Here is a 13,393-nt window from a genome sequence, read left to right on the forward strand (position 1 = left end):
CTAATGTGCCAAAATATTTAAACATGTAATAGAAATACTTTCAAAATGTTAAAATCAAAAAGTAAAATAATATTACATTATCAATAATGAGATGCATCACCATAGAAACAAATACGTCATGGCTACCCTTTGCTTTCGAGAGAATCCCCAACAGGTCAAACTTGACGTTCGGAATCCAAGGAAAGATAACTCTCTTCAAAGAAAAAATAGTCCATTAGATATACGAATATGTAATTTATCATTATATACAAAGTTATGTTGTAAATGATTTTCACCTGTATCATATAGATAATCAATCATTCTTATTCGAAAATTCTACTTTTTAAAAGTATTGAGGTGCTTTAATGGATAAGCGAATGAATAAATGACGTCATAAGGTGTAATTTAACCTGTCTTCCGCCATACTGGTGTCTGTAGTAAACCTACATTGCAAACAACTTTCGAATTAACATCTACCGTTAGTATCAAAGCAAACATGAGCCTCTCAAGAGAGGAGCTTGCTAACAAGGCAAAGTTAGCCGAACAAGCTGAAAGGTATGATGATATGGCAGACGCTATGAAAAAATTGGTGGAAAACTACAAACCGCTCACCAATGAGGAACGAAACCTGCTGTCGGTTGCGTACAAGAATGTTGTAGGTGCTCGTCGATCTTCTTGGAGAGTTATATCCAGTATAGAATCGAAAACAGACTCAAGCGAAAAGAAGCAAGTTATAGCCTCAGCTTACAGAACTAAAATTACAGAAGAACTTAAAAACATTTGCAATGATGTTCTGGTAAGTTAAAAACGTGAGTTCAAATATCATTGTATGCATATGTTTCATTTATGAAGAAATATTGCTTTTAAATGACATTTGCAATGCTTGTCCTCCCTGACACTGTTATGGTAAAGGGTAAATGGCAGCTTTGTATGAAAGGGTTGCAAGAATGTGATGCATAATAAAGATGAGTCATTAGCAGGGCTACACACCCTCTCACCAAATATGTGCTTGAAACTCTGAGTGGGGACATATTTATCAGTACTTAAGGTTTCACTAATATGCAGAACCAAAATTGCATGATGTTAGAATTTACACTATTTTCCAAAATATTTTAGCCTTTTTGCACTTGTATTGATCAAGGGCAGTAACTCTGTCTTTAGAGCTGTGTGTCCATATAAAATCAGCACATATATATACCCATTGATAAACCAGTGAATCACATAAAATGTAATCATTTGAACAATTTTTACAGGATTTACTTGAGAAATATTTAATAGATGAGGAAACGATGAAGAAATATAAAGATGCTGCTGCCAACAATGAGAACACTGACATGAAAGATAGTTTAGTTTTCTATTTAAAAATGAAGGGAGACTACTATCGTTATTTGGCAGAAGTTTCCACCGAAGATGAAAAGAATGGTAAGAAATGAGGCATGTCCACAGGTGTCCATGAGTTCTCTTTTGTGATGCACCAAATCTGAATTTTCAAAAAGTTTTCTTCCCAGTGTATATCTATTCTATGGTTCATTCAGTTGATTCCATATTTTCAGATGTGGGAAATATGGGATATCTGGTTTAGAAGGTTTTTGAATTGTGCAGATTTGGATCATATTTTGGTCAAGCAAAAGACAATTCAACACACCTGTGGCAAAAATGATGTAGTAACTAGACTATTCAAAATATTCTTCTGTTTTCTTTCAGCAATTGTTAGATACTATAATAAAAAATGATGATAGCGAGAAGAACAATGACATTGAGAGTAGGGTGTTTTACCTGAAAATGAAGGGCGACTATTACCGCTATCTGGGGGAGGTGTCTGATGGGGAGCAGTACCAGGGTAAGGGAGGAGCACATTGTGTGATGATCAGACACCACTAACTTTTCTCTCTAGGGGGAGACTCCCTAATATTACTTAGGGCTGAAACGATACACCCAAATATGTTCTCACAAGCTTCTGTCATGGAGTAAAACAGCTTTTAAGGCCTAGTCAGAGTTTCAGGTTCCATCAGAACCTAGTATTTTGTGTTTAGGCAATCTACTTCTAAGGAAATTAAGGTTTTTGAAAATTGCTTTGTCAATCTAATTTGTGATTTAAGTATAGGTGAAACAATTCTTGGCAGGGTGACTCTGAATAAAGTTTCTGGAATTAATGAACAGTTAAAAAAAACAAAATTGAAACTTGAAAGACTCTGAATTGCTTTCTAATGAAGTTCATTGATTCTGCTGTGAATCGTTTCACCTCTAATTTTAGCACCACTGCACAACTCTGTAACTCTATTTGAACATCTTATCTATAATCTGTTATCTCTTGCTTTAATGTAGCATTTGTAGAATTTTTTAAAGAAGTCTGTAGCAACAAGCTATGATAAAGAAAAAATTCAATTGAAAAGAAAATTTGGCATGATTCAAATGATGTTTACACATTGTTTTGTAATTGATCACTCAGTGAGGTCCATTGAGATTTTAAATCAGGTACACAGCTACATATATACCTCACTTTTTCTCACTTCAAATTTGGAAATATAACTTGCACTTCAAAGATTCACACTAAACAGAGACAATGTTATTTCAACAATGAACTGGAAGGTTTTGAACACATGGTTGAGTAATTCAGTATAGATATATCCCAGGAACAAACTGACCAGGAAGCTATGGTGGTTTGTTTCCTTAATTGAAAACTTTGTTTTTAGAAATTATGAATGTAGATTGAAAATCTTTTTTCCCGACAAAATTAGAATTGCAGACAAGGAACCAATGAAAAGAAACATAATTTCTTATGTTTTATCAGCTGCATCAGTAAAACAAAACTTATTTATTGGCCAGGGGTAGAAATGGGAGCTCTATACATATAATTGTATTGAAACTACAAAAAGGGAAGTTTTGTCACAGGTTTATCTTAATATCATTTGTTATTTTTAAATACATATTTCTGGAAAAATGTGTTTTCAAAAGATTTATTTTAAATTTTGTCATTTTGTTGCATGTGGTGTTGAGCCTAATGTTTGTTCTTTTCTCTCTGTGCTTCAGTCTTTCTTAGACATGTGTAGATTTTAATATCCCCAGTGATTTCCAATATCATCTATTCGTGCCCATGAAGCTTTTATATTGACATTTGGCATTGCCAGTTAAAATTTAAAAATAAAATGATAGAATTATGATTTAGTCCTTAAAAAATTAATAACCTGGTTTTCAGGCCCACCTACATCTCATTCAACAATGCCCATTACCCATTTTTATCCTCAAATGAATACAATAAAATTTCTCTCATGCACTCATTTGGTGCAGAAAAAAATCCTGGTTCCCCAACAATGTATTAGATACTCCTTCAGTAAAACCTTTGACAAACATCAAGATGATACAGACTAGTAGACTAGTTAAAAATCACAAATATGGTCATGGAGTTAACAGGTTAATGTGTTAAGATTAAGTTTGGTTATGATGGCATTGATTTGTTAGGGAATGACTGTAATAATGCCATGGAACATGGGGGTTTTCTGAAGGTTGTTCCATGCTAGAACTCTATAATGCTATCATAGACAGCTCTCTCAATCTCAGAACTTGTACGTGACCAGAAAAGCTTCAGCAAAATTTGCTGATTTTATTTAGTTTGGGTAAACCAAAGACTGATAAATTTGACAATGTTTTATGTTTAATAAAATCATAAGCACTATTTGTAGTGCTGAAACACTCTTAGATTAATTGTGATACAAAAGCAATTGACCAAATGCATTATTAAGAGTGTCAGGTTCTATAAGTTTAAGACAAGTCTGGTTGTTAGGATGCCATTGTCTCGTTACACTCAATGTTGAATCACTGCCTGTAAAAAATTGCTAGTTTTGAAATTAAAAAAAAAATCCTGTGTCTGTTTTTTCTAAGTCCCATCAAGTTCCAGATAGCAAGGTTTGACTGTATATTATTAAATGTAATATTGGATCAGCACACTTTGTAAATTTAAATGGCATGAAGAATGAAGAAATGCTCCAAAATAAAAAAAAAAAAAAAAAAAGGTGGTTGGACGTGTCAGGAAACAAAGACTAGAAATAAGGGTGTTGAATTTATGTATATTCGTATAACTGTTACTGCGTTGACATCTTTTCCAGTAGAGCTGTTACTGTGTTTACCTCTTTTCTGGTAGAGTGGTTACTTTGTGACATCTTTTCTAGTAGAGAGAACTGGAGATGAGTATGGAAAATTAACTGTATGTTGTGAGAATTGAATATTTAGTGATCAGAAAAGGGGGAGGGGGTGATGAAGGCATGGGAACAGCACTTTTGAAAATTTTTGAATTAAAACATGGAATTACGCATAGTCACTGCTAAGCAGCAATTAATATTTGGATAGCAAATAGATATAGAGGTATTTATAGTAATTTAGCATAATTTTAATAGGTGCATGGATTTGTCATTGATTTGTTTTGTATATTGACAGAGAGAATAAAAAAGTTTATGAGAAGGTGAAGCCTAAATGTAGCAGTAAAACCAAGATGATTCACTGTTTTCTCTATCGGTGAAAATAAAAGAGATGTTAAAGGATAAGTTACTAATGATAGTGAAATCCATGCCAAAAATATTCTGATACAAGAAATAATGTCCTTATGATGTGTTTATGATTCTGTTTTCAAGCTTCAAATGAATTTATCGAGAATAACTCCAAGGAAAACCTATTTTTGTGTCCTTTAGTTGAGTTCTTCACAAAATTATGAAGGACACTTGAACATGTTTTAATCAGCCATGCCTGAGTTGATGAATTCTTTTATCATTTCAGCTGTGGTTAAAAAGTCAGAAGATGCCTACAAAGAAGCCTACAAGAATGCCAATGAGTCCATGGCACCCACCCACCCAATTCGACTAGGATTAGCATTGAATTATTCTGTTTTCCATTATGAAATTATGAATAAGCCAGACGAGGCCTGTAAACTAGCCAAAAAGGTGAGAGAAAAAATAACAATATATGGGGAACAACATTTATCCCGTGTTTATCCCTTTATCCCTTGGATATCACTCATAGGATATTTTTTTCATATCCCACTGCTGTGACGTCACAATGGGTTTTGCGTGAAAGCGATTAAGTAAAATAAAGGGGATTCCTATGTAAAAACAGTGTAAAATATTGATAGTGATGCATGAAACATGGAAAAAAAGAATCTCCCGTGATTTTTAGCTGGATATGATTTTTATCCAACTCGTGTGTTTTTATCCACTCGCCAAGGCTCGGGGATAAAAAACACACAACTCATTGTGTAAAAATAATATCCAACTACATATCATGGGAGATCCTCTATTTATAGTACAGTCATTCAACATTGTTAATTTCAAGCCCATCTATCCAGGATTCAGGTCATTGTATTTTGAATTGCATTATATTTAAAAAAAATTCCTGGACAGATGCACTGTATCCTTGATTGTATCAAAATTTGAGGACTCCCTGCCCTTTTGTGCCCAGAGTCCGTTATTTAGGCCCTATGGTGTGATGAAATTTACCCTGTATTGAAAATGCATTATATATTTGGATAGGAAATAGCCTATTATACAGTTGGACAGGTAGCAGACATCCATTGGTGTTTGCAAGACCTGTAATAAAAATTTTATATTGATAATGAGCAAAAAACCTTGTAAACATAAAATTCTTTTTAGTGTGGGTTCAGGTACAGCCTAGATTGGAGCTTAGTTAATCACATTGAACTCATGATACTGGATTGACTGTCAGTACCCACGAGCCTTACGTTCTACAGTATGGTTAGTTACTCCTTCATCAGAGTTAGAAATTAATTGTTTCTGACTGCCATGGACTTAATACCCCTTCTGATTTTAATGGTGATTAGCCTACCTATATGTTTGTCTGTGTATATTGTGTTGACTAAGAGGTACTAGGAATTCCATAGAAAGTTAAATATGTGTCAAGTTTAGTTGGAGGGGAAACAGAGATGAGATGTCCAGTGATATTGAATTGTTAAATGTCTAAACCAGATATTTTGTATTTCTTTATGCTATGTAAACTAAGTTTTTTCAATAAATTCAATTGTTTAAAATGTTGTCTTCTTTTTTTCAGGCATTTGATGATGCAATCGCAGAGTTGGACACACTCAATGAAGAATCTTACAAAGACAGTACACTGATAATGCAGTTATTACGAGATAACTTGACGGTAAAAAATTAATAGTCATGTTCATGAATATTTATAATATTCAAGAAATTTTTTCAAACTAGCTGAAGTATTTTTTATTCTGAATGAAGAGGATATTTAGTAATGATTATTAATGTTAAATTGATTAAAATTTTAAAGGAGATAACATGGTTTTTCTTGTTTTAACCCAAATCTGTTTCACTGTTCAAAGATGCATAACTTCATGTATGGATTTTAATTGTGAGTGTTTTTTATATTATAACAGTTGTGGACATCAGATGCCAATCAAGACGGTGACAATGATGGAGAAGGGGAGAATAATTGATCATTTTGAAATCATCACTCATAGCCTAAACTATTGTTTGACAGTTGTCAGCACTGGAGACAGACTTGGTGTTTGGACTTCTTCAAGTGTGTGAACGTGATAGTATAATTATGTTGATCTGGCAAATGAATTTGTCTAAATCTCTGCGTCAGGTTGTACTGTGTATTTGTGTACACCTAGCTATTTTTCTTCAGTCATTGTATTTGGACAAATTTCTTTGCATAATCAAGTGAAAGATTGGATTAGACTGCATGTCAAAATATTGGACAGTAATATTAACATTACACTGCTATATATTGACATTTATTGTATAACTCTGTTGTACCCTATATTTCCCCTACTTGTCTGTGTTTAGTCAAGACGTAATTGCTCTTTGGTTTTTTCTCACTGTTTTAAGTTTAAAGCTTTTCTATTTGGTTCTGTATGGTTCAGCTTTTGTTTTCTAGCATAATAGTGAGATTTTATCTGAATGGACATTGCATAATGTCTCTAGACACCAGGGAAATTGTTTTCAAATATCATCTCAAAAGACCGGAACAAAAACAATAAAAAAAAGAAAAACCGAAGAATTATAAATGGAGTAGGAATTATAAAAGAATTACTCTCAGTTTACATACTCTTAATCTGAATCTGTGTAGGGATAAACTGTCAATAAAAATGGTTTCCAGGATTTAAAATTATTAAGAGTATAAATGAAATGTACTTGCCAACTGTAGACCATTTTTGTTGCTGTTTGTGATTACCAAAGGAAAATGTGGATGTAGTGTTAGTCTAGTGTTATATCTTAGTGCAGAGTGTAGTCCATATGTTGGCATCATTTTATATGTGCTAATTTTAATGCAATATTTTATATTCTACTTTTTTTTTTCTCAAAAATTTTTTTTTGTTATACAAGAAGTGCTGAGATCAATATGTATGTTTTCATGAAAGTGTTGGTTATTCATTAATGAATCACAGTATTGGATACCATATGAAGTGAATGACTTTTTCATCATTTCTGCTTTTTTTTTTTTCAACAAAATTTTCTTTGAGCCTAACTGTATTCTGATAAATGAATAAGACTTGATATATGAAACAATAAATGTTTTGTCTACAATCTTAATGTGTTATTAATTAATTCAATAAATGAGCATTACTTCAATTTCAATTGAGAAAGTCCTTATGACATGCACTGTGAAGTTTCATGGTAACTTATTGAACAAAGTGCAGTGGTTTTGCCAAATTAAAGTCTTTGTTGACCATTTAAAGTGTGAAATGTAGTAGAGATAATGTGTAAATTGACCTGAATCTGTTAAAATGTGAATGTAGTAAACCAACATGTAGCAAACCAGCATGTTTGTCATTCATTCATCAGATTGGACAATTGTTCTTGGTATAAGCAACTTTGCAAAATGATATCCGTATAGGGTAGATGCCTCAGACATGCATATCCCTTGATTATGCTGAGATTCTGCCCATTCTTTTCATCTTTATTATATAAGAATATACACCAACCAGGCCAAAGAAGATGGGCAAACAAGGCGAGCGAAGTGCCTATAGTGCTACAAATATGAAGGTGAAAAATTCAGTCTCAATTATTACAAAATTTTCTTTGATATTTCATCTAACAGTAAAATGTATTTTATGTCAAATCTCCACAATTTGGAAAAAATTTTCAAAGATTGAAATTATTTGCCTATGAAATATCATACACATACTGAAGAGGGCAAAAAGGATCATTTTCTCATACTAGCACATAATATTTAGATATGTCATTGATTGGGTATTCCCTCCATTTTTTTGAAAGTTTATCCTCAAAGATTGCGTTAAAATATACATTTTTATGCCTCCGTATCGAAGATTCAGAGGTATATAGTTTTTGCCCTGTCCGTCCGTCTGTTTGTCCGCAAAAACATTAACATTGTCCATAACTTTTGATTGGTTGGAGCTATGGCTTTCATATTTCACATGTGTATTCCTTGTGACAAGACCTTTCTTTGGGTACCACCATATTTGACCTTTTGACCTTGGAGTTTGACCCAGTTTTGCAAAATTTTACCCAACTTTAACCTTGGCCATAACTTTTGAACAATTGGTGCTAGGGCTTTCATACTTCACATGTGTAATCCTTGTGACAAGACCTTTCTTTGGATACCAACAAATTTGACACTTTGACCTTGGAGTTTGACCTACTTTTTGAAAAACTTTAACATTGGCCATAACTTTTGAACGTTTGGTGCTAAGGCTTTCATATTTCACATATGTAATCCTTGTGACAAGACCTTTCTTTGGATACCAACAACTTTGACCCTTTGACCTTGACCTTGGAGATTGACCTACTTTTGAAAACAATTGACCTTGTCCATAGCTTTTGAACCGTTGAAGCTAGGGCTTTCATTATTCACATATGTTATCCTTGTGACAAGACCTTTCTTTGGATACCAACAACTTTGACCCTTTGACCTTGGAGTTTGACCTACTTTTGAAAAACTTAAACCTTTGTCATAAGTCATAACTTTTGAATGATTGGTGCTTCAGCATTCATATTTTACCTGTATATTTCTTGTGAGAAGGCCTTTCCTTAGGCACCATTAATTCTGACCATTTGACCTTGACCTGGATGTTTGACTTACTTTTGAAAAAACTTTAACCTTTTCATATCTATTCAATGGTTGGTTCTAGGGCTCTCATATTTCACAGGTATATTCCTCGACACAAGACCTTACTTTGGGTACTAACTATTTGATTTGCATTTGAGAAAGTTTAACCTTTGCTATAAGTTGCCATACGGGGGCATCAGTGTTTCACAAACACATCTTGTTTGGTTAACAAAAACATGGAGCAAAGACCCACTTTACCTTAAAAATACACTTTTATGACAAAACATTTGTATCTTTCCGAGAAATACTTAGTTCATTTAGTCAACGGTCATATCACAAACATGATTTAAATGCCACTATCATCAGGAGTTGTGGAGCGTAGTGGTTAGCGTATTAGTCTCAAAGGAAAATGATACTCAGGATTTTTATTGCTAGGGTTCGAACGGAACCCCAGGAATACCACATTGTGTTTTTTTTAACGAGGTTGGATCCTGACATTTAAAGGTGCTTGGACACAGATTTGAAGTTAATATTTTCTCAAACTTTCGGTATAATATCATGACTTATATGTTTTTATAGCATTTCACATGGAAATAAAATAAATGGAAATCATTGAAACTACAAATTTAGGGACGCGTTTTATTGACACATCTATGCACTTTCACAAAGTAAACTTTATCCTTAATACTTAAGAAAAGTAGAAAATTTGTTCATTAATGAAAAATATTAAACTATAATCCAGAAAATAAAGAGTAGAAATGTGAGAAAGCAAAACCAAATCACCAGTATTGTCAGTCTGTGCTCAGTGATGTGTGCAGAGTTTAACAAATTGAACACACCCGTGAAACGTAAACTGTTTTTGTAAACAGAGCACGAGCTCTTTTATTGTTAAAGTTTACGGTTTCACCAGGTGTGTTCAATTTGTTAAACAATATTGTTAAATTTAAGCCATGATATTATACCGAAAACTTGAGAAAATATTAACTTCAAATCTGTGTCCAAGCACCTTTAAAGTCTTAAACTTTTTTGTTAAGTATATTTTTAGATTCTACACACATAGCTTAATTAAAAATCAAAACAAAAAATGGGGTCAATATGCTTCTTTTGGCGCTACAGTACGTTTAATATGACCTTTTTGCACTGAAATTTGTGTCTTAATCAAAAATCACATCTTTGACGTTTTCCCTCCAATGTTTTTGTCCGAATAAATCATGGGACAAAATAAACTATTAGTCTATTTTTTAAAAAAAGACACATTGAAATTGAGACTATGAAAAAGTTTCAAATTGCTTCACATAATCAATTATTTGACCTTTCTGCACTCACAAAATGTGATTTTTCTGGCATTAAAAATTTATCAAGCAAGAAAATTAGTTTAAAGTCTTAAACTTTTGCTGAATTTAAGCAGATTGATCAAAGTTATCTTATATATTCAGAAAAGAAAAACAAAAGTCTGTGATGTAAATTTTTAGATATTACTAAAAGTGTTAAGTTTATGTAAAATTGGCTCAATTTTTTCCTGGACTTTCAGAATATATTTACTATTTTTGTCACAGTATAATGAAAGAATTAATGAGAAATAATTTAATACATATTTCAGAACCAGCATAAAACATTTCACTGCAAAAACAGCTCTGTGTGCAACCAGCATGGAAAAATAGGAATCTAAACTTAACAGTACTGTATATATTTCAAAAGGGAAAATTGATCATTTTCTTCTTTTAAAAAATCTTCCGCCACAAAGTATAGTTCCTGGCTTAATCCTATTTGAATGGAATTTAATCGCGGTTTTTTTTTCATTGGATGTAGTTAATTTGCATTGTAGAATCCAGATTTCATGTTAGAACTTAAAAATGATGCAGAATTTTAGAAATAAAGGTCCAGACCAAAATGTGCTCAAAAGCTCAGGATCGAACCTCCTTAATAATGAAATAATTTTTGCAGAGAAAATTTCCTCAGAAAAGTTTTGTTTGTCATATTTTCATAAATTACAATAATGAGAACTTTACTCTAAATACTAAATTCATATATTGAATATGATTTTATATATCTGAAGCCATAGGAATTCTGCACGCCTTGTTCACCCATCTCATTTCGCTGTCATAGGGTCTATTCTTCAAAATAATAAACGATATAAACCATCGACACGATTCGGAAGGTGTCATGTTTGAAAATTCCCATAATGAGTGTAGAAAAAAGGACTCCTGACCATAGTTATGGGAATTCACTCTTTGGCCACTGCAAAATGGTTTTTACAAACAAAAGCCAGTCTTTAGAAGAACCTTTAATACTTTTTTAAAACATTCCAGTCAACAAAGTCGAGTTCGGTCTACCTCACCTATACTGAATTCCTAAACTTCACAGAAAAGGTAAATTCTCTACCAACCCCTATCTTTACTTCTCACAGAAATATTTACTGCTGTAAAAGAGAAAGTTCAGACGCACTGTGCTACAGCATATTCTAGAAGTGGTGTAAATCAGATGTGGATTCTCAGAAACTCCAAAGAACTTTTAGAGAATTTAAAATCACCATTTTTTTTCAAAAGTCAGTTACATGGAAACGTACGACTTTTCTACACTCTATACAATTATTTCTCACGATAAATAAAAAAAGAAACTAGGATTTTTGATATCATTAACAACTGCTTCAATAAAAATGGATCTCGAAAATTTTCAAATATTGTGATCGGTCATCAACAAAATTTCTTTATAAATCACTTTGATTCTACACACAGGTACTCTGAAGTTGATACTAAAAGTATGCTGGAGTTCGTCATTGACAACAACTATATAATCTTCGGAGACGAGGTCTTCCAACAAACTGCTGAAATTCGATGGGCACTAATTGTGCTCCTTAATTATAGCCGACCTGTTTTTATAATATTCTAAAACCTCTACATGAGAAGAAGAAAGCACTTGCTGTTGCTTTCAACTCCACATTCAGATATATCGACGATGTTTTATCAATTATCACTTCCATTCATATGTCGATTCAATATATCCCAGTGAACTCGAAATAAAAGACACGGTAACCACAGAGTCTGCCACATCTGTTTCATATTTGGATGTTTTTCCTCACTATAGACTATAATAAAGGGCCAACTATAAACCTAATTGTATGGCAAACGAGACTTCAGCTTTTCAATCGTCAGCTTTCCTTATTTATGTAGTAATATTCTGCTATCACCTGCATATTGTGGTTTACGTCTCCGAGCTTATTCGATACGCAATCGCATGCTCTGAGTACGATCGATTTTTAAACCGAGGCAGACTACTAACATAAGTTGATGTTACAGGAATTTCAACAAAGGCAGCATTTCGTTAAATCTATGGTTTTTATAATGACCTAGGTAGCAAATATAACCTATGATTTGGGTTTTTTGTTTTTTGTTTTTTTTTTTTGACTGACGTGTTTCATACCAATTGTTAGGCCTTTGTTCTTATAATAAATTTGACTAGAGAATATTCCGTCTACCTGATCAATATATATATATATATATATATAGAGAGAGAGAGAGAGAGAGAGAGAGAGAGAGAGAGAGGACTCACGACGGATGTAACCGGGTGCACCTTTTTCCCCCTCTGGAATTTCCGGGTTCGTGTTTTATGCCCTGTTCAAGATTTGTATTATTTGTAGATTTTTGAGATCAATCACTGTTTGAATTAATCACCTTTTTCATCTTCCATGCTCTGCTGTATTACCTTACGATATATATTTCCTACGCATTTTTCTCCCATGTTCTTTTTCACATTAACTACGACTTTTCCCTGTGTTCTTTGATATACCGGTATATATTTCTTATGCTTTATTCCTTAGGATAGATATTTCTACACCTCATTCGGGGGCCCCGTGTTCTTTGATACATATTTCCAAGGCCTTATTCCCCTTTGATAGATTATTCCTCTATCATAGTGATACATATTTCCAAGTCCTTATTCCCCTGTGATAGATTATTCATCTATCATAGTAATACATATTTCTTACGCCTTATTCCCCTGCATGTGATACTTGTAGATATTCCTATATGATACATATTTCCAAGTCCTTATTCCCCTTTGATAGATTATTCCCCTATCATACATATTTTCGACTCCTTATTCTCATACGATATTGTTGTAGATATTCTCATATGATAGACATATTCCCTACTCCTTATTCCCCTATGGCACTAGTACCTATTCCCATATGATAGATATTCCCTACGCCTTATTCCCCAGTTTTCTTTGATAGATATTCCTATACGTATTTATTCCAGAGTTTTCTTTGATAGATATTCCCTACGCCTCATTCCCCAGTTTTCTATGATGGATATTCCTATACGCCTTTCTTCCCCAGTTTTCTTTGATAGATATTCCCTACGCCTTATTCCCCAGTTTTCTATGA

The 13,393-nt window shown here is 33.1% G+C and overlaps 1 protein-coding gene across 3 annotated transcripts; it reads left to right on the top strand.

Annotated features, from left to right (window-relative positions):
- Nucleotides 1-367: 367 nt before the first annotated feature.
- On the top strand, nucleotides 368-7,528 carry LOC133191057 (14-3-3-like protein 2). 3 transcript variants are annotated; one of them, XM_061326734.1, is made up of 6 exons: nucleotides 368-775; nucleotides 1,233-1,401; nucleotides 1,694-1,819; nucleotides 4,747-4,910; nucleotides 6,031-6,126; nucleotides 6,371-7,528. In XM_061326734.1, the coding sequence occupies exons 1-6, from the start codon at nucleotides 476-478 to the stop codon at nucleotides 6,428-6,430; spliced, it is 915 nt and encodes a 304-aa protein (XP_061182718.1). In that variant the 5' UTR covers nucleotides 368-475; the 3' UTR covers nucleotides 6,431-7,528. The 3 variants fall into 3 exon arrangements, with proteins under 3 accessions (XP_061182718.1, XP_061182717.1, XP_061182716.1); XM_061326733.1 differs by lacking the exon at nucleotides 1,233-1,401 and having other exon boundaries at nucleotides 1,684-1,819; XM_061326732.1 differs by lacking the exon at nucleotides 1,694-1,819 and having other exon boundaries at nucleotides 372-775.
- Nucleotides 7,529-13,393: the final 5,865 nt, after the last annotated feature.

The sequence above is a fragment of the Saccostrea echinata genome, unplaced genomic scaffold, assembly GCF_033153115.1.
Source record: "Saccostrea echinata isolate AGI-Se365-2 ecotype Australia unplaced genomic scaffold, CSIRO_AGI_Sech_v1 ptg000023l, whole genome shotgun sequence".
Lineage (NCBI taxonomy): Eukaryota > Metazoa > Mollusca > Bivalvia > Ostreida > Ostreidae > Saccostrea > Saccostrea echinata.